Source organism: Schistocerca nitens, chromosome 1 (genome assembly GCF_023898315.1).
Source record: "Schistocerca nitens isolate TAMUIC-IGC-003100 chromosome 1, iqSchNite1.1, whole genome shotgun sequence".
Taxonomy (NCBI): Eukaryota; Metazoa; Arthropoda; class Insecta; order Orthoptera; family Acrididae; genus Schistocerca; species Schistocerca nitens.
Genome location: NC_064614.1, coordinates 889,604,184 through 889,628,040, shown reverse-complemented (window position 1 = coordinate 889,628,040; position 23,857 = coordinate 889,604,184). Strand labels below are relative to the sequence as shown.

At 43.7% G+C, this 23,857-nt stretch overlaps 1 protein-coding gene across 1 annotated transcript in view; it reads left to right on the top strand.

The window, feature by feature from the left end:
• Window positions 1-23,857, top strand: part of LOC126191637 (alpha-aminoadipic semialdehyde dehydrogenase-like) — an 81,934-nt gene that overhangs the window by 55,006 nt on the left and 3,071 nt on the right. Inside the window, exon 6 of the mRNA XM_049932540.1 lies at window positions 13,720-13,902. Coding sequence (XP_049788497.1) covers window positions 13,720-13,902 — 183 coding nt within the window. The remainder of the gene's footprint in view (window positions 1-13,719; window positions 13,903-23,857) is intronic.

Sequence of the window (23,857 nt, the reverse complement as noted above, 5' to 3'; positions counted from 1 at the left end):
TTACTCTCACTCCCTTCTCAACCACTCCCTTTCATGTCTGTCAACTCTTATAACTGCAGTCTGGTTTCTTTACTAGTTGTAAATAACCTTTCCCCTCCTGTACTCACAGTATATATCCACTTTTTAAGTACTGCATCACCTCACTCAGTGGAGGAAACTGGTATCTGTGAAATCTTCCACCAGCCTGCCCAAGTCTTGAGCACAAGCGGTATGAGGGGTCAAAGGGCCTGGTTGTAATGCACCTGACATTTCATAACAAAGTATTGGCACGCACAAGTACAATGACAACAGCTGAGGGACAGTATTGCAGTGACACATGCTCTGAAGTGCTCTTCTTGGACATAGCTGCGGTAGCAGTGGAGATAGTAAATGTTAAATGTCATATTGGATTGTTGGCTGGGATATACCTTTATGTGGGTACAGCCACCTGTTGGAAAGACTGTGTGATTGATGGATGAGGCACAGTGGGCATAACTGGTTGGAGTGGTACCTGAAAGTGTCACTTTTAGTTACTACAGTACACACGAAGTTGCCATGCATGGTATCAGATGCCTGCCAAAAGACCACATCCATACAGAGGTGAGAGCAGATTTTGGATGCCTGTGCAAGGTGAGTATGAGAAGGAGACATAGCATAGTTGTGGTCTGGCCATATATGTATTCAAGGTGGGTATAAGTGTGACCTCTGTTGAAGTTTTGCTGAATGCCTTGGTTATCTGAATCTCTAGTGTGGACTAGGTGCTCTGCTAAACCATTGTGCTAGATGTGGAATAGCACAGAAATCAACTCTTTTGATGCCTTCTCTGTTCAACCTTGTACCAGCAGTGAATCACCAGCAGTGGAATCCACAATGGTATGTGAAACGAAAAGAAAACCTTTTGTTACAACTTGAGGTTATCGTCTGGCTTAAAATAGACAAATTCTTTCTTGCTGAATATGAAATCCGAGCCCTTAGAGAGGTGCTAAAGAATATCTACATCTACACCTACATTTATACTCCGCAAGCCACCCAACAGTGTGTGGCGGAGGGCACTTTACGTGCCACTGTCATTACCTCCCTTTTCTATTCCAGTCGCAAATGGTTCGCGGGAAGAACGACTGTCTGAAAGCCTCCATGCGTGCTCGAATCTCTCTAATTTTACATTCGTGATCTCCTCAGGAGGTATAAGTAGGGGGAAGCAATATATTCGATACCTCATCCAGAAATGCACCCTCTCGAAACCTGGCGAGCAAGCTACACCGCGATGCAGAGCGCCTCTCTTGCATAGTCTGCCACTTGAGTTTGCTAAACATCTCCGTAACGCTATCACGGTTACCAAATAACCCTGTGACGAAACATGCCGCTCTTCTTTGGATCTTCTCTATTTCCTCAGTCAACCCGATCTGGTACGGATCCCACACTGTTGAGCTATACTCAAGTATAGGTCGAACGATTGTTTTGTAAGCCACCTCCTTTGTTGATGGACTACATTTTCTAAGGACTCTCCCAATGAATCTCAACCTGGTACCCGCCTTACAAACAATTAATTTTATATGATCATTCCACTTCAAATCGTTCTGCATGCATACTCCCAGATATTTTACAGAAGTAACTCCTTCCAGTGTTTGTTCCGCTATCATATAATCATACAATAAAGGATCCTTCTTTCTATGTATTTGCAATACATTACATTTGTCTATGTTAAGGGTCAGTTGCCACTCCCTGCACCAATTGCCTATCCGCTGAAGATCTTCCTGCATTTCGCTACAATTTTCTAATGCTGCAACTTCTCTGTATACTACAGCATCATCCGTGAAAAGCCGCATGGAACTTCCGACACTATCTACTAGGTCATTTATATACACTCCTGGAAATTGAAATAAGAACACCGTGAATTCATTGTCCCAGGAAGGGGAAACTTTATTGACACATTCCTGGGGTCAGATACATCACATGATCACACTGACAGAACCACAGCCACGTAGACACAGGCAACAGAGCATGCACAATGTCGGCACTAGTACAGTGTATATCCACCTTTCGCAGCAATGCAGGCTGCTATTCTCCCATGGAGACGATCGTAGAGATGCTGGATGTAGTCCTGTGGAACGGCTTGCCACGCCATTTCCACCTGGCGCCTCAGTTGGACCAGCGTTCGTGCTGGACGTGTAGACCGCGTGAGACGATGCTTCATCCAGTCCCAAACATGCTCAATGGGGGACAGATCCGGGGATCTTGCTGGCCAGGGTAGTTGACTTACACCTTCTAGAGCACGTTGGGTGGCACGGGATACATGCGGACGTGCATTGTCCTGTTGGAACAGCAAGTTCCCTTGCCGGTCTAGGAATGGTAGAACGATGGGTTCGATGACGGTTTGGATGTACCGTGCACTATTCAGTGTCCCCTCGACGATCACCAGTGGTGTACGGCCAGTGTAGGAGATCGCTCCCCACACCATGATGCCGGGTGTTGGCCCTGTGTGCCTCGGTCGTATGCAGTCCTGATTGTGGTGCTCACCTGCACGGCGCCAAACACGCATACGACCATCATTGGCACCAAGGCAGAAGCGACTCTCATCGCTGAAGACGACACGTCTCCATTCGTCCCTCCATTCACGCCTGTCGTGACACCACTGGAGGCGGGCTGCACGATGTTGGGGCGTGAGCGGAAGACGGCCTAACGGTGTGCGGGACCGTAGCCCAGCTTCATGGAGACGGTTGCGAATGGTCCTCGCCGATACCCCAGGAGCAACAGTGTCCCTAATTTGCTGGGAAGTGGCGGTGCGGTCCCCTACGGCACTGCGTAGGATCCTACGGTCTTGGCGTGCATCCGTGCGTCGCTGCGGTCCGGTCCCAGGTCAACGGGCATGTGCACCTTCCGCCGACCACTGGCGACAACATCGATGTACTGTGGAGACCTCACGCCCCACGTGTTGAGCAATTCGGCGGTACGTCCACCCGGCCTCCCGCATGCCCACTATACGCCCTCGCTCAAAGTCCGTCAACTGCACATACGGTTCATGTCCACGCTGTCGCGGCATGCTACCAGTGTTAAAGACTGCGATGGAGCTCCGTATGCCACGGCAAACTGGCTGACACTGACGGCGGCGGTGCACAAATGCTGCGCAGCTAGCGCCATTCGACGGCCAACTTTGCGGTTCCTGGTGTGTCCGCTGTGCCGTGCGTGTGATCATTGCTTGTACAGCCCTCTCGCAGTGTCCGGAGCAAGTATGGTGGGTCTGACACACCGGTGTCAATGTGTTCTTTTTTCCATTTCCAGGAGTGTATATTGTGAAAAGCAATGGTCCCATAACACTCCCCTGTGGCACGCCAGAGGTTACTTTAATGTCTGTAGACGTCTCTTCATTGATAACAACATGCTGTGTTCTGTCTGCTAAAAACTCTTCAATCCAGCCACACAGCTGGTCTGATATTCCATAGGCTCTTACTTTGTTTATCAGGCGACAGTGCGGAACTGTATCGAACGCCTTCCGGAAGTCAAGGAAAATAGCATCTACCTGGGAGCCTGTATCTAATATTTTCTGGGTCTCATGAACAAACAAAGCGTGTTGGGTCTCACACGATCGCTTTTTCTGGAATCCATGTTGATTCCTGCAGAGTAGATTCTGGGTTTCCAAAAACGACATGATACTCGAGCAAAAAACATGTTCTAAAATTCTACAACAGATCGATGTCAGAGATATAGGTCTATAGTTTTCCGCATCTGCTTGATGACCCTTCTTGAAGACTGGGACTACCTGTGCGCTTTTCCAATCATTTGGAACCTTCCGCTCCTCTAGAGAATTGCGGTACACGGCTGTTAGAAGGGGGGCAAGTTCTTTCGCGTACTCTGTGTAGAATCGAATTGGTATCCCATCAGGTCCAGTGGACTTTCCTCTGTTGAGTGATTCCAGTTGCTTTTCTATTCCTTGGACACTTATTTCGATGTCAGCCATTTGTTCGTTTGTGCGAGGATTTAGAGAAGGAACTGCAGTGCGGTCTTCCTCTGTGAAACAGCTTTGGAAAAAGGTGTTTAGTTTTTCAGCTTTACACGTGTCATCCTCTGTTTCAATGCCATCATCATCCCGGAGTGTCTGGATATGCTGCTTCGAGCCACTTACTGATTTAACGTAAGACCAGAACTTCCTAGGATTTTCTGTCAAGTCGGTACATAGAATTTTACTTTCGAATTCACTGAATGCTTCACGCATAGCCCTCCTTACGCTAACTTTGACATTGTTTAGGTTCTGTTTGCCTGAGAGGTTTTGGTTGCGTTTAAACGTGGAGTGAAGCTCTCTTTGCTTTCGCAGTAGTTTCCTAACTTTGTTGTTGACCCACGATGGGTTTTTCCCGTCCCTCACAGTTTTACTCGGCACGTACCTGTCTAAAACGCATTTTACAATTGCCTTAAACTTTTTCCATAAACACTCAACATTGTCAGTGTCAGAACAGAAATTTTCGTTTTGATCTGTTAGGTAGTCTGAAATCTGCCTTCTATTACTCTTGCTAAACAGATAAACCTTCCTCCCTTTTTTTATATTCCTATTAACTTCCATATTCAGGGATGCTGCAACGGCCTTATGATCACTGATTCCCTGTTCTGCACTTACAGAGTCGAAAAGTTCGGGTCTGTTTGTTATCAGTCGGTCCAAGATGTTATCTCCACGAGTCGGTTCTCTGTTTAATTGCTCGAGGTAATTTTTGGATAGTGCACTCAGTATAATGTCACTCGATGCTCTGTCCCTACCACCCGTCCTAAACATCTGAGTGTCCCAGTCTATATCTGGTAAATTGAAATCTCCACCTAAGACTATAATATGCTGAGAAAATTTATGTGCAATGTATTCCAAATTTTCTCTCAGTTGTTCTGCAACTAATGCTGCTGAGTCGGGAGGTCGGTAAAAGGAGCCAATTAGTAACCTAGCTCGGTTGTTGAGTATAACCTCCACCCATAATATTTCACAGGAACTATCCACTTCTACTACACTACAGGATAAACTACTACTAACAGCGACAAACATGCCACGACCGGTTGCATGCAATCTACCCTTTCTAAACACCGTCTGTGCCTTTGTAAAAATTTCGGCTGAATTTATCTCTGGCTTCAGCCAGCTTTCTGTACCTGTAACGGTGGTGGTGGCTAGTGTTTAACGTCCCGTCGACAACGAGGACATTAGAGACGGAGCGCAAGCTTGGGTTAGGGAAGGATTGGGAAGGAAATCGGCCGTGCCCTTTCAAAGGAACTGTCCCGGCATTTGCCTGAAACGATTTAGGGAAATCACGGAAAACCTAAATCAGGATGGCCGGAGACGGGATTGAACCGTCGTCCTCCCGAATGCGAGTCCAGTGTGCTAACCACTGCGCCACCTCACTCGGTCGTACCTGTAACGATTTCAGATTCGGTGCTTTCTATCAGCGCTTGAAGTTCCGGTACTTTACCAATGCAGCTTCGACAGTTTACAATTACAATACCGATTGCTGCTTGGTCCCCGCATGTCCTGACTTTGCCCCGCACCCTTTGAGGCTGTTGCCCTTTCTGTACTTGCCCGAGGCCATCTAACCTAAAAAACCGCCCAGTCCACACCACACAACCCCTGCTACCCGTGTAGCCGCTTGCTGCGTGTAGTGGACTCCTGACCTATCCAGCGGAACCCGAAACCCAACCACCCTATGGCGCAAGTCGAGGAATCTGCAGCCCACACGGTCGCAGAACCGTCTCAGCCTCTGATTCAGACCCTCCACTCGCCTCTGTACCAAAGGTCCACAGTCAGTCATGTCGACGATGCTGCAGATGGTGAGCTCTGCTTTCATCCCGCTAGCGAGACTGGCAGTCTTCACCAAATCAGATAGCCGCCAGAAGCCAGAGAGGATTTCCTCTGATCCACAGCGACACACATCATTGGTGCCGACATGAGCGACCACCTGCAGATGGGTGCACCCTGTACCCTTCATGGCATCCGGAAGGACCCTTTCCACATCTGGAATGACTCCCCCCGGTATGCACACGGAGTGCACATTGGTTTTCTTCCCCTCTCTTGCTGCCATATCCCTAAGGGGGCCCATTATGCGCCTGACGTTGGAGCTCCCAACTACCAGTAAGCCCACCCTCTGTGACTGCCCGCCACACACCGTCAGGTGGCTTGCGGAGTATGGACGTAGATGTAGATCTTGCAGACTGAGGGGCAACCTCTGGAACAGGACAAGCAGCCATCTCCGGCCGAGCATCAGTATCAGCCGGAGACAGAGCCTGAAACCGGTTCGTCAGACAAACTGGAGAGGCCTTCCGTTCAGCCCCCCGGAATGTCTTTCGCCCCCTGCCACACCTCGAGATGACCTCCCACTCTACCACAGGTGAGGGATCAGCCTCAATGTGGGCAGTATTCCGGGCAGCCACAGTCGTAGTCCGATCGGGGGATGCGTGGGACGAGCTGGCCGTCCCTGACAAAGCCCCATCCGGACCCCCACAGTGATGCCCATTGGCAACAGCCTCAAGCTGTGTGACCGAAGCCAACACTGCCTGAAGCTGGGAGCGAAGGGATGCCAACTCAGCCTGCATCCGAACACAGCAGTTGCAGTCCCTATCCGTGCTAAAAACTGTTGTGCAAAGAACGTCTGAACTAATCTACAGAGAGCACAAACAAATCGACACAAAATTTAAACGGTTATTAAAATACAAGATTGCCTACTAAATGCAGTAATGCTGCTACTTGCGCACTGCTGACACACTGCTTGGCGGCGGAAGGAGACTACGCGAATTTACACTACTCAGGTACTAAAACGCGATGCTACAACTCTCAAATACTATAATACGCCCGAAATTTATGAATTTGAACAATGCAAGTACCAAAAACACGCAAAGAAATTAAGAATTAAATTATGTAACAAATGAGTGAGCTAGGAGTATACGACTTTCTGATGGCAGCTGCTTATCCAACGGCGGCAGGGAGCACACTGTATTGGCATAACATGATGTCAATTTGTAACATGTTTTGTAGCTAGAATGGATTTCTCACTTCACTTCATTGTAAAGTGAGAAACTCATTCCAGAAACAGCGGTTACACTGTAGCTACGCCATTTCTCTATAATATCCCTTTTTCAGAAGGCTACGCTTGAGTAAAAAAGACTTTGTGATGCTCATTTCAGTGAACTGGATTATGAGGCCAGACATCAGTCACCCACAGCTCTTTCTTGGGCTCCACATGCTCACAGTGTTGCCTGTTTTGTAGTTACATACTGCAGTGGGACAATTTTCATTCTGGTTTGATGGGTTCCACTCCATACACGACCTGGTCATCTGGCTGATATGTACAGTTGTGGATTAAACAGATCTCGGTAAACTTGTACCTCACAACAGATCACAGCATGTACTGATTTACTGATCTGACATTCAGACTGACAGTTCTCATGTATATTCTTCAACTGTTCTGGCATTAACATTATCGTCTGCACCCTTTGTTCTTGACTTCCAAGGCACTGTCAAGCTGCAACACCAAAGCATAAACGGCACTCCCGAGCAGGTAGATGTGCTCACTTGCCATCATGCCTTGTTGATGTTCAGAGCTAATTTCTTTTACATCCATCTTTACATATGACAAACAGAGTGCACAGTGGTTCCACACTTCAAAACTACCAAAACAACGTTTCTACTTTCCGCAAACATCTTTTGTCAGCCTGAGTGGTTAGAAGTAGCACATGTTTTTCTACAGAATCAACAAGTTACACCACAATACAGAGTCTTACAGGATGAGAGGTTGGATTGGAGGGGGAGAGCAAAGCAGAGTGATTTAAAATCATTGTGTGAGTATGTGGTGTGCTGTATTCTAGCCAGCTACATCACCTCTGCCATTGGTATCTGTCAATGGAAAAGTTATTTTATTTAGGCTCCAGTCCAGTAAGGGATGCAGAAGAGCTTTTATGATGGTTTGAAGATAAATGGCGAGGTATGGGCAGAACTGAAGCTGTGAGGAGAGGCCTTAAGCCGTGCCTGCACAGCTCTATCAGTAAGAGCACTGGCTATGAAAAGCAAGCTTTTGGGTTCAAGTTCTGGTCTGGAACACAGTCTGAATCTGACAGGTTTTGCAGTTATTGTAGTTAAAAGAGCTCGAGGAAAATGTCCAGTGCTGCACCATCAAGTTAGAATGACTTTTGTAGTCCAAAAGTCACCATTTGTTGCTTATGATCTTGTATTAAATGGAGCTTCGTACCATATAAGAATAACTGGAATTTTTTAAAACAGATAACTGATTGTAAAAGCCCCTTTTCCAACTCACAAGTAATTGGTTTGTGCCAAATTCAAGCTTCTTGAATTCTACACAATAGGTTACTCAGTAGAAATGAGCACTCTGTATGCCAACACAATGCCAATGTCTTGCTGATGAGCATTTGCTGCTGGATGAAAAATAAGTATTTCATAAAATGTAGGCCACTTAAGGTAGCTGAATGTAGCTTTTGTATTAATGGGTGAAATGTCTTGTTGCAGTCAAAAGACCATTGATACTGAACATCTTTACAATAGGACCAGTTCAATGCATACATGAAGTTGACAGCTTTGGGAATGAATTTTTGCATAATAATAACTTCGCTAAGAAAGTTTCTAATTAATTAACTTTGTAAGTGAGTTAATGGTTGCCACATAGAAGTCTGTGGGTGATATTGATGATCAGTGAGAATCTGGCCCCAGTATTTGACCTCCTCTTGGAAAAATGTAGACTTGTTTAACACTTTCGCTGTGGCATCGGTGCAGGCGCGCAACTCTCCAGTGCGTCCCGGCAACATGTGAGTGCACGCCGGTAACGCTCGAGTGCAGGCCGGTAACACTCTGAAAGGGCAGGTACCGCTCGGAGCCGATGCTCCTAAGACACCTGAGTTACAGGCCGACGTCAAGATCTTGTAAGATCTGTAGGATCATGTTCTATACTGACTTACCGGTAATGATGATGCCTACACTTAGAGGTTTCCATTTACAGATCCTAGATCCCTCTTTTGTATTTTCACTCAGCAATATGTTGACTGCATTATCGTTTGTTTCGTCACCTACAAGTTGCAACAATTCGTCTGTTACCAATAATCTGAAGAAATCCATAGGAGAATTGCTAACAGGATGAATTTGCAGAACTTCTTCCTTCGTAAATGGGTGATACTGCATATTATGTGGTTCTTTATGCCAGGACTCACCTGGATTATCTCCGTGTGACAGGTCGGGCTCTTTTTCGTCGTCGATTTCCACACAATAGTCATGATTCGTATCGTCATATTCGGAACTGTCACGAAACAGATTCAAAAGCTGCGCTTCCATGCTATCATCGCTCTGCAATTCTTTTGCTGCCTCTAAATGACAATCTCCATGGTATGCCTCGTCCTCACTACACGGAAAATCACTGTTGTCTAGTACACTAAGTAACTGTTCCTCCGTCAATTTAACACTTTTCCTGCTCCTTTTCACATTGGAAGGTCCAGGTGTTGGTTCATTAGCCCGCAATTACCAACATTATACGTTCAATAACTGACCACACAAAACAAAAGTTTACACGCTTTGATGCTAGCTTAGACGCTGCAACTAAACTGAGTAATCTGACAGTGAGCGTGGGCACTTATAAGCATCAGCCGCACTGGCTCGTGGCTTGTTTTGATGCTTATAAGCGTCAGCCGCAGCGAAAGTGTTAACACACTGACTGCTGCCGGCCTCATGGCACTCAATGTGTTAACAACAATATGAGTTAGATAGATTGATAATTACCAAGTACAGAAAGTGCTGAGTGGCAGACAGGCCCATGTAATAGTAAACTAAACTGTATCTGAAGAGGGGCTACGTCCAATAGCTTAGTCTACTTTTAAATGTGCATATCTGCTACTCGGTGCCTCCTCTATGTGGTGAGTAGCAATCTATCCTAATTCATAGAGTTAAACTTATTTAAGTTACATACAACCTGTAATATAGTGATGTAAGGAAAGAGCAGAACATTGTTCAAGTAGTTCTGTTGTTTGATCACATTGTCAATTCTACCATTAAGGTAGTTTGCAATGAGAGGTATATCGTGGATGAGGTGTTCCAAGAACCTTTACAAAACTGCAAATGTGTTGTCAGTCTTAATGAGAGCCTCTTGCATAGATAAAGCCCAAAAGGAATATTGATGACCATGATTTGCTTATATGATTCATCAGAGTCTATCTTAAAAAAAATGTTTGCCAACTGCTATTTTCAAATTCATCTGGTTATGATATGGGATAAGAGTCAACAACAGAGTGTGTTTTTTTAGTGCTCCTGAAATCTTCACATACTTGCAGTGAGCTGTTTGCAGCAGTGAATTTCCATCACAAATAGGCACAGGGTTCAAGGGTCTGTTATGGCAAATACTAGTTAGATATCACAGTTTGTAGCAACTGCAACAAGAGGCATAATGAAGATAACATGAAACTTCCCATGATGCATGAGACAATTTAGGAAAAACAAACAGAACATATAATGCTGGAGGTAGTTAACAGTCAAAAGAGAATGCCATTGGGCTGTTACCCGAACTGCTGCTCTAACTGTTCCTGAGAGTTTGGTAGCACTGTAATCATTTCATACTTGAACTGTTTGCAAGAAAAGTATACTCCAACTTTTTGTCAATGTTGAGCATGCAGCAGGCAGACATTTATTAAATACAAACACTGTGAATCAAGTCGTATAAACATACAGACTTGGGAAGGTGAAAGTACAGTACTGAGAGTAGCATGACATGCTTCTGACACTGCCTGATACTTGACCAGTCAGACAGCCAGGATCCAGCAGAAGCAAATTGCACAGTACTGTCTAATTAAGTCATTAGCTAATGCTCAAGTACAGCAAAGGTCACTGCAAGAGTGTATATAGTAATACATGTTAGAACTGTGAGTGAAATGAAATGAAGTCACAGTACTTTGGCCTTTGTGCAACCAGCATGATTCTTGAGTGTACAGCTGCAGCTAGCTCCTCTTTAGTTGTACTGCATCCATTGGCTTCATTGTACACTGTCCAGCCACATTAATGTGACCCACTGTCAAAAGTCTGAATAACCACCTTCCGCAGCACGGACCACTGTGAGACGTGTAGGAAGAGAGTCAATGAGACTCTGGAAGTTACTGAAATGGATGTGGAGCCATGCCAATTCTAGTACTGTGGCCAGCTGGACTAGGTTTATCAGTTAACGATCCATGGCACAAACAGCCTGATAGAGGTGGTCCCATTGATTCTTGATTGGGTTTAGATCTGGAGAGCTTTGTGGCCATGCACATGCACTGCAAGCTGTATGACATGTTGCATTGTCCTGTTGGTAGATGCCATCGTGTCAAGGAAATAAAATTGCCTATAGGGTGGACACAGTTGCCAATTTTAAATGCATGCTTTGTTGACCCATTGTGCTTTCCAGAATGACAAGATCACCCAGAGAATGCCAAAAAACATTCCCCAGATCATAGTGCTCCCTCCTCTGGTCCAGACCCTTCCAACGATTCTTACAGCATGTTTGCTTTCAGATGTTTCATGCCGTACACACTTGTCTGGTGGAGTATAAAATGTTATTCAGCTGAAAAGACCACCTTTTGCCACTCAGTGGATGTCCAATTGTGGTACTGGCGTGCAAATTCCAGCCTTTGTTGCCTATGAACAGCAGTCAGGATGGGTGCATGAACACAGCAGCTGCTGTGGAGGCCCATATGCAACTACAATCACTGAATGGTTGTTGAGGAGACACTGCTGGTAGCCCTTTGATTCAGTTGGCAGTCAGCTTCTTAACTGCTGCATGCCTATTCAGCCATACACATCCCTGCAACTGCTGTTGACCCATCACCTATGGCCATTGGTGCACCACAGTTCCCTCACTGCCAGCTTTGGATAGTGCCATTTTCCCACACACAGTATACTTTAACAACAGCGGCTTGCAGACAGTTTACAAACTTAGGCATTTCAGAAGTGCTTCCACCCTTGGCCAAAGGCCAATGATCATGCCTTTTTGGACAGCAGAGAAATTGCTCTGTTTCCACATTAGGACAATGTACTGTTTTCCGTGTCCCCCCACCATGCTTTATATACCATCCACTGGTAGTGCTACCACCTGCCGTCTGTGAGTGGCTTCTGGGCACTGACATCAAACAGAGGCGATGGTCACATTAATGCGACTGGACATGTATAATGGAATCAGTATTTGAATTCCAAGAATTAGACTGGCCATCCTATGCTATGAGGCATATGGTTCACCAGAAAACTGTAGCAGTTAATGAAGACAGACAATATGCAGAGTGAAGCTAAAGCTGCAGTAGATTGTGATGAGATGAGTATGTAACAAAGAAAAATCCATATATATTATAAAAATGTATGTACGTATGTATGTAAGCACGTTTGTGAATTTTCCACATCTCCTCCTAAACCACTGGACCAATTTCAACCAACCTTGGTACGTATATCCCTTACTGTAAGGCAACATTCACTTTGGCGGTAAGAACCACCTACTGTCATAGTTCAGAAGATATGAAGTCATAAACAATTAGATGTATGAAAAAATGTCTCATCATGCATGAAGTTTCAAAAAGTTTGTTCTTTACTAGTAAGACACTCCTCAACTTAAAATCCCTGACACCTTTCAGTGCTTTTGACAGATTTGAACTCTGAAGCACAAACAGCTGTAGGCATAAACAATAGCCTTCTACAGGGCTATCGAATGGTGTTGTCATAGAGACATTTACAAAATCGAGTTGTAGACGCATGAAGCAGCTGTGCTCAGTGTGCAGAAACTGTCTTGGATCTTTGTATGACTCTTTCACAATTTCAAAGGTGTTTTCACAAATACATGGAAAGGAATTTTTTCGATATTCAAACAAATTACAGGAATTCAGCCAGGTAAAATTTACAGCGACTGCCGATATTTCAGTGGGAGTACATTTTCAAGGCACAAACTGCAATGGACAGGCGATGTACAGGCAAATTTAAAAACTTGGTTCTCAGAGTAATTCAGGAAAGATAACACACACACACACACACACACACACACACACACACACACACACACACACACACACACACACACACACAGAACTAGTGCCACCAAAGACAGAGATATTGATAGTGAGACTACAAACTAGCAAGTGAGGTAACATTAACTCTGTCTCTCTGTTTTTTGACAAGGGAGAGAGCAGATTTCCAGGCAGAGTTTAATCAAAAACCTCCATACCTGTTTACAAGGTTACTTGTTAATTTAATCTCAACTGCCTCTTTAATTTTTTCAATATTACACTACAAAAACAGTTCATTTTCTGTTTTCATTTCTAGTAGAATAAATGAAAAGACAGGAAAAGAACCAAACCAAAACATGGAAAACAAAATAACCAAATCAGTGAAGAAAAATGAAAGGTTGATATAGGCAGGAGCTGGTGGAACACAGTCTACAGAAGGGGTTGTAGAAATAATGAAGAGAGGGAAGAAGCAGAAGGAAGAGAAGAAGAAGAAGAAGAAGAAGAAGAAGAAGTAAAAATGGAATGTAGGGAATTGTGTTACGGAGATTATGCAAAATTTAAGTGATAAGGCAATAACAATCATCCATGACATTTAAGGAAGAATGTAAATAGAAACAGTTGATATCACACACAAACACCATATATACCTTGTAGACAAAAAGAAGAGCCCAGCAAAAGCTTGTGATCAGTCAATAAATTTTGGTAATTCTATACAGATAAAATTTGTTAGTATGTTTTGAACTATTTGCTTAAAGTATTTTACTTTTATTTCAGATTTATGAAAAAGTACTTGAACCACTAAAAAAAGCCTATGCTCAAATTATTAAAAGGATGGGAGACCCTCTGCAGGAAGGTGTTCTGTATGGACCACTACACAGTTCCCAGTCCGTATCTGCATTCCAGAATACTATTAAAGAAGCACTGGCTGCTGGTGGTATTATTGAATTTGGTGGAAATGTAAGTGTTTTTGCAGCAAATAATACCTTCATAATTGCTTTCAAAAGCTGTAGGTAAGACAAAAATTCCTGTGGAATCTTTCCAAAGGCATTTCACAGATGTTCCTTACAAGTGAACACAGGTCACTAAGGAACAATACTAGAATTGTTTGGAGGGAATAGGACTTGGGGATGTTCAGATTAAAACTGGGATTAATGGCAAAAGATACAGTTGTAACAATAAAAGTACAAATGCTATGAAAAAGTACAAATGCTACGAAAAAGGACAGTGAAATTTTTCAGGAAAGCTTTACAAACAAGTAGTTAACAATGTATCTCCATAGCAAATGCTGAAAGAAGCTTTAGCAGACTACACACACTATAGTACTGTACTTACCTTCAGAAAGCAAATCTCTCATTAAAGCCAATAGCCACAAAAATATAGGAGGACAGTACTTCTGTTTTCCTCAACAAAAGATCCCCTCTTCATCGAAGACATGAGGAAATAGTTGTGGGAACAGGTTACTTACAATCCAGATTATGAGACATCAACCTTGTCTGAGGATAAAGGGAGCGAAGATTATAGAAGTAGGCGAAAAGAGATTGAATCAGGTGGAATAGTGGGATGAGGGGTTATGTTGAATTACAAGGATTGGGTCGTTGTACAGCACCCAAGTTGTGTTTCAGATACTCAGGTCTCTGCAGTCATTATACAGAAATATAGAGCATATTCAGCAAGTGGGTACCAGACATCTCCAAGGTGGACAGCAGATATGTGTTCATTGATATGTTCTGCTCATTTGGATGTGGTCATTACTGGGACTCCCAAAATGTGAAAAGCAAAGAGCCTGCAGAAGAAGGTATTTGTTTCACAGAATCAAAGATAAAGAAGTGCTCATAGCTCTTAAGGTATACATTTTAGAGCTCATATTTACTAGACTTTTTGTGTTAGTCCATACTATCACCTCAAAGTTTTCTACCCTACAACCTTAGCAACAACAATACCAGTACATGTATTCCACTGTCAGAGATATCAGAATGATTTTCGCTTATAACTTTTGACTCAGTCGTTTCTGGACTAGGGACCCTTAACTCACATTGACATATTTACCCCTCTCCATCATCCCTGAATGTTTGTAACATCATCACAGATCAGTCTGTGGGTAGATTCTATTAGTAACTTGGTTGCAGCTATAACAGTGAAAATATAATATGGTAGTAAGTAAAACTGTTTCCGACCTGATAGAGGGTTAGAAAACCAAAGTACTTTTCTAGGCATAGTCCTATTGGAAATGGTATGTCCTTGTCTTCCTATGATCTATCTATCCAATTATAGGGGGTCCTACCGTTCAGGTGGACTCTGAACCATGATGCTACCTAGCACTTTCAAAAATATGAGTTGTTGCCTGATTTAAAAGAAGAACCGATAAGTAACAGAAAAAGCCCTGGAATTGATCAAGAATTGGACTGTGAACCTACAGTGTTGGATTTATCCAGCCAATAAACAAGTCACTTTACTATAATATACAAAAACAAAATTGTAATTCTGAAACCAAACACCTGTTGTGTAGGGCTAATGGAAATGCAATTACAGAGCTTTATTAGGGTTAATACATGACATTTCAATGTGCGACTTTTTTAATTTAATTTTCCTGCCTTGGCTCTCTTTGCTCTGGCACCCTACAATAGAAATACGACTCCCCCCCCCCCCCCCCCCCCCTCCAGGCTTAGCATTTGTTTGCTGGGTATGGACTTGGTGACCCCAGGTTCCTGAGCTAGGAGAAATGTTAAGTGCCACTAGTCCTCTGTCACCATAATTTCTGGGTAGGCTTCAACATCCACCATGTGGTGCAGCGGTGGAACTTTGTGCATCATGGAGGCCTGGGATCTTACGAAGATGGTACAAACCTCTCCAAAAAAATCCTATCTTAAGGTGTGGTAGGCACCAATGAGATGAATAGCTGTTGAGATAGAACAGTCAATAGTGGGCAACCTATGGGGAACTTTCGGCATCTCAGTTGTATGGGGCTTACTCAGACAAGCAGGGATCTGTCTCCAAGGAGTGTTTGTTTCCCTAGCTGCTCATGCTATCACTATGGCGTCCATGACTTCTCACACACTTGCTTCTGAGGTTCAGGTGGTCTGTTGGGTAGTATTAACACCCATCCTTCAAAGGGAGCACAGGAGAATAGCCCTCCTGATCAATCTTCATCTAAAGTTCAGGCATTGTATCATAACAAGGTGTGTCCAATGTGTTAAAATGTTCTTCTTGTGATAAGGTGAGAAGATAGTACATTTGAGAAGGTATTACTCTTCTATATCCAAAAATGCCTAAATTGTTTGACGGAAATCCCCAAACATATTAAACAGCTGGTTGAAACAGCAACTTCACAGCAAGTTAACAACCGACTGAAGTCCAAACATCTGGGTGAGTATCCTGTTGTAGTTGAACTGCCCCATACCCCTAACTAGTCAAGGAGTGGTCACATGCAGTGACACCATGCATATGGACACTTCCGAGCTGGAGGAAGCATGAGCTGACTATCATGTGGGTGGAAAACTGGAAAAATCAGACTAATTTACAACAATGTTTGGTTTGCTAGTTTACCCAGATTACACTAAAACTGGATTTTTAAGATTGAAAGTCAGACCATAACTCTCCAACCCTAGAAGGAGCTTCATGTGCTAGAAATTTGAGCACACCTCTCTAGGGTGTAATGGATGAGCTATGTGTGGTACGTGTAGTATGGCCGCTCACACTGATGGAACTGTGTGCACCTGTCCTGACTTTGGTGTCAATTGTTCAGGTCCACATCCAGTTTGGAGCTGAGTGTGTATGGCGTTTAAGGAAGAAAAGAAAATCCAGGAGTTAAAGATGGCTAAGCATGTGCCTTACACTGAAGAGATGATGATGTACAAATCCCTCCAGCCCACAAACTTTTCCACTTCATTTGGTGTACTCGCAAAGAAACTTGCGACCACAAGTATTTCCACCCAGACATCACCTATGGACTAAATACCTAGGAATTACAATTATGAACAACTTAAATTGAAAAGAACCCATAAAACATGTTGTGGGGAAGGCAAACCAAAGACTGATTAATTGACAGAACACTTAGAAGATGCAGCAGTTCTACTGAAGAGACTAACTACACTATGCTTGTCCGTCCCCTTTCAGAGTACTGCTGCACGGTGTGGAAACATAACCAGGTAGTATTAATGGAGTACATTGAGAAAGTTCACAAAAGAGCAGCTCACAAAAGAGCAGCACGTTTTGTATTATCAAAAAGTAGGGGAGAGAATGTCACTAACTTGATACCGGATTTGTGGTGGACATCACTAAAACAAAGGCGTTTCTTGTTGCAGGGGAATCTTCTCATAAAATTTCAATTATCAGCTTTCTCCTCTGAAAGCAAAAATATTTCTTTGATCCCATCCTACACAGGGAGAAATTATCATCATAATAAAATAATAGAGATCAGAGCTTGCATGGAAAGATATAGGTTTTTGTTTTTTCTGCATGCTGTTTGAGATTGGAATAATAGAGTATTATTGTGAAGATGGTTCGACGAATCCTCTGCCAGGCACTTGTGTGATTTGCAGATTATCCATGTAGATGTAGACATACATGTAGATGGACCTTGATACCAAGAAATGCTCTTGCTAGTGCATCTGTGGCAGTGACAGTTTAGATGGAATGGTTGTCACCTCCATGCAAACTCCAATAGAGAGCAATGCTTCTGCTCCTGCTGTTGATGCCACTTTGGCAGGACAAGTGCTGCACATTGGGTTGGCACAGCCTACCTTGGTGTCACTGAATGTGTAGGTGAAGACTAAGGTAAATTTTACTGTGAAGAAGGCAGAATGGAGACAGGTGGATCATCAGATCCTGAAACATTTAGAGGATGATGACTCAGAATGGACTTAGATCTCTGCTTCAATGAACCCTCGAGTCCACTCAGTTCTCCTCCTAGTGAAGTGGGTTCTCCTACACACAGAAGGGCAATGTCAAAATATAAACATCCCAGATAAATGGCTCCTGTGCTTCAACGGATCATGAATGGGTTCAGAACACATGTGGAGGAGCTGAAACTCTTTGTCATGGAAGAGACCTCCCTATCTGTGTCTAGAGGAAACACATTTTAAACACAGTTGATACCACTGTGCTCGGAGGATACAGCTCTCATCAGAAAGATGACTTCAGTGGAACAGGGCTAAAGGTGGAGTGGCTATCTTTGTGAATGACACTAATCAAACCACTTTTCTCTGTCTCAGAACAGCTATTCAGGCAATTGCTGTCATGGTCCATTTTCTGTTACAATCTGTAGTGTGTATCTGCAGCCCAACAAATGCTTTCCCTCCGTCCTTCCTACCTGTAGGAGATTTTAATGTACACAGTGTGCTATGGGGATCTCCATCGGTGAGCCCCAGAGGTTACGTTGTCAAAAGCTTTATAGTGTCAGGATAGTTATACCTTCTTAATGCTGGTGGTAGCACACACTTTAGCACTGCCATGGGACTATTCTCAGCCATAGGCCTTGCTTTCTGTAAGTCTTCAGACTGACTTCAGAGGTGATATGTCCCATGGTGGAATGATAAGCGTCATTCCATCATCAAGGAGAGACGCATGGCCTTGTGCCGGGTTCAAATGCCAACCTCCTGTTATGAACCTCGCAGCCTTTTAAATTGTAAGGGAAAAGGCATGATGGACAATCACAGAGAACAAGAAGAGGTCATGGCGAGTGTTTCTGGAGTCCATTACTTCTTCAAAGGTATGGGAAGCCATAAAGAGGATCTCTAGCAAATGTGCCCAATGACCTACTGAGGCAGGAATGTCTACAATCCAAACTTGGGACACTGTGAATGCCATGGCAGATTACTTCAGTTCGATCACTGCCACTGCAAATCGAGATCCAGCTTTCCGCCATTAGTGGGCACTAGTGGAGAGGTTGGAATTTTAATTCTACCAACACTGAGGACTATTATTGCCCCTTTTCTGTGTGGGAACCTGAGTGTTCCCTGTCTCAGGTCAAGGAGACTGCCCTGGGTAAGGATTGTATCCCATAAAGCATGTTACAGTACTTTCACCAGGATGCGAAGCAAATACTTCTGTCCCTTTTTAATGTGATCTGGTTTACCAGGAACTTTCTCGACTTGTGGAAGGATGCGATTTTAGTGGCCCTTCTGAAACCAGAAAAGGACCACATGTTTCCCAGTAGTTACCATAGCATGGCCCTCACTGGCTCATCGGAAAGACCCTAGAACCCATGGTGAAACAGTGTCTGATTTGGGTCCTAGAATCTCAGGACCTATTTAGTTGTTTTTCGAGTGGGTTTTGGTGGTGGTGTTCAACCGTTGACAACCTCACTCTGCTGGAGGCAGAAATCCAACAATCCTTTATAAGCACACAGCATCTCACAGGTGTCTTCATCGATCTTGATTGAGAGGGCCTTTGACACTACTTGGAGGCATCACATCCAGAGACAGCTTCCAGGGATGATTACCAATTTTCATATTGTCCTTCCTTTCCAGAAAAATTTTTCGATATTAGGTGGGTGATGCCCTTGCCAAGCGATTCGAGCTAGAAAATTGGGTCCCTCAAGGCTCTGTTTTACGTGTAACTCTGTTCACTATTGCCACCAATGGTGTTACTTCCACAGTTAAACCGCCTGCTAGTTGTTTATTGTTTGTGGATGACTTTGTCATCTTCTGCTCCACCTCCATCCTTGCAACAGCCATTCGTCAGCTGCAGCTTACGATACAGATAAATGTATTTGTTCTTCGTTGATCCATTATGGATCGTGGGACGACAGCTGGCATGAACTTCTTGATGCAATAATTTACCAACAGCCGTATGTATTGTAGAAATTTATTTTATTTTATGAACTTCTATGTGCTACCAGTTTTGGCATTTCATTGATGCCATCTTCACGCCCCACTCGTCATAGTCGTAAAATCGCTATACACGGAAGGAGCCATATAACTGGATCCGTGAATCAAATCAACCTGCAACAACTCTTGGTGGCCACCAAGAGCTGTTGCAGGACATGCCACAATCACCAGCATTCCATACTGTTACTGGCTCTTCAATGGAGTGACTATTTAGACATAGGCCACAAGCAATGAAGCCATTCAGGATTCACATGTGGCAAGACTTAGTGGCTCTTGGTGCAGACAATTCTAGTATGCTTCATCGAGGTTGGAGTAATTTGCTGCCTTGGTTAATAAGGAGCTCCAAAATTATTTTGGATCTGTCAGTGTACATGAAGTTTTTTAATCCAGCCTCTGTTTTTGGATCGATGTTGTGCAGTGTTTAAGCAGAGCACTGTGACTAACACTGATGGGTCTAAGCAGGATAATTTCATCGGCTGTGCTGTGTTATCAAGATTTGCTTACCTGATACATTCACAATGTTTGATGCTGAAACATCCACGAACTTAGGGCTCTGGAGGAGATGCAGTGCCTTTCTCCTAACAAATTCCTCATCTGCACTGACTCCCTAAGTGCTCTTTAGGCTATCAATGACACATATTCACCCAAAAATATCTTCGGCTGATCCATGACACCCTTTTCCACTTACAGAGGCAGGGAAAAGATGTGTCATTCTGCTGGGCACTAGGGCACACCGGCATTTGGGGTAATGAAACAGCAGATGCAGCAGCTAAGAATGCCTGCTTGGAAGTTACTATTTCTGAATGTGCTGCCCCTATCCATGCAGCTGCCTCACTATTGAGAAACAACATCATGTGTCTGTGGGGGGAGAAATGGTTAGGGTTGGAGAACAACAAGCTGAGGGCTGTGAAACCAGTGATATGATTGTGGCATGTCTCCTTCCAGCCAGTGCAGCGGGAGCACGTACTCTTAATATATCTTCGGATAGGACACTGTCCTCCAACACCTGAACTCTTTCTTCAGCAGGAAGACTCATCTGTATGCAGTGCATGTGGTCTACAGGTTTCTGTACACCACATAAACTGATTGTGTTTTATACCAAGCCATGAGGTCTACAACCCGCTTACCAGCCGATCTGCCCTCTATTTTAGGTGATGATGAACTGAATGTGATTCATGTTTTAAGAGTGTGTGATGACTGGTCTTCTCAACAGCATCTTAGGTAGAATGTTTTTCTAGGGTGGTTGCTTCATCTTTTGTTTTCCAATTGCTCGTGTAAGCTCAGTTTCTTGCTCCACTATTTTAGATGATGTATGGTTATAGTCTATGTATTTTACTCACACACTGAGACATGCAATGGGGCATAGGTGTTTTACTGTTTTGTGTGACAGTGTTAGCAAGAGTGTCCCAGGATGGTAGCAGATTACATTTTCTAATTTATATTTGCATGCTTCTAACAAGTCATAACCACACTTGTAGTCTATTCACTGAGTACAAGTGCTGATGACTTCACTGTTGAGTGCCCTATACATACCGCCACCACACCACCACCACCACCACCACCACAAATACAATGGAACTTTAAAACATTGTTTACACTTTATTATGGCAGGCCAAGTAACTTTTACTGAATGCTGCATTACACTACACAGTGCCACAGATACGTGACACTATTTTTCAGCAGTCACCTAGAGCCTGTGAACAACACATGGAACAGTCTACCAATCATCAGTTTATCATTGATAGAAACCCACTCAAATAATGCTGGAAAGAGAAAATTTTAGTGACTGGTGAGAAGTCACAAAGGGAGTCCCACAAGGGTCCAACTTTGAGTCCACTCCTACTGCTCATATATGTGAATGATCTTCCACTTAACAATCACCAAGCAGAAATTGCACTTTTTGCAGACATTATTAGTGTTACAATGAATCCCATTAGAGAGCAAGCAACAGAAAAGATTGTTAATGAAGTTTTCAAACAATTAAATGTTTTTTAAAAACAAACTTGCTTATTTTGGAAAAAAACCACTGTATTCAGTTCTGTGCAACAAATAGTCATACCAACAACTGATGTCGCACATAAATGGGTGTCAATAAAAAGGGTAGATCGCTCCACATTTTTTGGTGAATTTACACACAAAAACTTACACAGTGTTGTCCTCATCTTCCATGCTACATCCAATACAACACAGACATTCCAACTACAGCCAGACCAAATGAAAATCTATCCATGTATACTGGCAACACAGCCTAATGGTGCTCAGGTCAATTAACCACAATAATGCAGTGACAAACCAATACATACTTCTGAGAGGAAACATGGATGAAACAATGGCGAACAAGACCTAACCCAGATAAGACTCAGATCATGCTCTTCTCACACAGAAATCTAAGCCGCAAATGACAACAACAGCAAGAACAACTCAACTTCCACCTATGGGAACCAGACTCACCATCTTTGACACAACAAAATATAAGGAGTATTCAAATGAAACCTGGTCACTAGAATAAAGTAATGATAACGATTTTATTAGCTCAAAAATGTAGTTATACACAGTACACATTCTCAAAAATAATTGCCAAAACTGTTAGCACATTTATCCCTGATCGATTCCATCCTTGAAGAAGCTAGTAGACTGCTGTTGGACCCAGGCCTGGACCCAGTCACACGCTTCGTTGTCTGTTGCGAATCAATGTCCGTGAATAGCTTATTTTAGACGTCCAAACACATGAAAGTTGCATGGTGAAAGGTTGGGATTGTACGATGGATGTTCCAGTGCTTCCCACCGAAACTGCCGCAATGTCGTCTTCACCATATTGGCCTTGTGTGGGCGAGCATTATCATGCAGGAGGATAAACCATTGGACAACATGCCTCGGCGTTTCGACTTGATGGCTCGTCTAAGGTTCTGTAAAGTGGCTTGATAACGCTGGGTATTGGTGGTGGTTCCCCGTTCCAGGAACTTGACAAGCAGGGTGCCCTTGTGGTCAAAAAAGGAGGACATCATGACCTTACCAGAACTGGTGTGCATGGTCTTTGATTTCTTTGGAAGTGGTGAAGTTGCATGTTCCCAATGCTTGCTCTGACGCTTGCTTTCCGGTTCAAAATGGTGACACCATGTTTCATCATCTGTGACAACACGCGACAGAAAGCCATATTCCTCCTCATAATAACGTTGCAGATGATTCAAAGACAGCACCATTCGAGTATTGTCCTATTCGGCGGTCAGTTGGTGGGGAACCCATGGTGCACAGATTTTTCTAAAGTTCAAGTGCTGATGCATTATGGTGTGGGCAGAACCCACACCAATACTCAGTAACCGATGGATCTCATCCACGGTGATCCTGCGGTTGTCTAGGACTAAAGCATTCACTTCCACAACCATTTCCACTGTGATGACACAATGAGCCAGTCCAGGACGAGCATCGTCTTCCAGTGATCGTGCCCCTCAAGGAATCATTTGCGCCATTCCACAAGACTTTAATGACTCAGACTGTACTCACCATACACAGCCTTCATCTGTTGATACATTTCACAGCCTCCAACTCCCTCTGCCGCCAAAAATCGAAACACTCCTCGTAGTTCCTGCTTACGTGCTCGCACGTTCAGTAATGGATGATAACTTGTGTGAGCATCTTCTCTTAGGCGTGAAACCACACTGGTGCTATGCAAAATATCAAACTGTGAGCATGCATCGGTCTTTCTACCAATAGAGGCGCCACCATATCTGCAGTTACATGGTGCCACCTTACGTGGTAAGGCAAAGGTAGACGCACTGACCAGGTTTCATTTGAATGAACCTCATACTTAGGAATCCAGCTAGACAAATAACTAAACTGGAAGACCGATGTTAAGCACAACATAGACAAAATTCGCAAAAGACAAGAACTAATCAGACTAGTACAAGGACGCTTCCATGGGTGCAGCACAACCACAGCCATTGACACTTAAAGGCCTATATAAGACCAGTAAGAGAATATGCAGTAACACCACTGGCTGGCATGACAAGACCAGCACTAGAAAATATTACACAACAGAAAAGTGGCTGCTATGCAGCATACTAAGAATACCTTGGACACTATAGTGA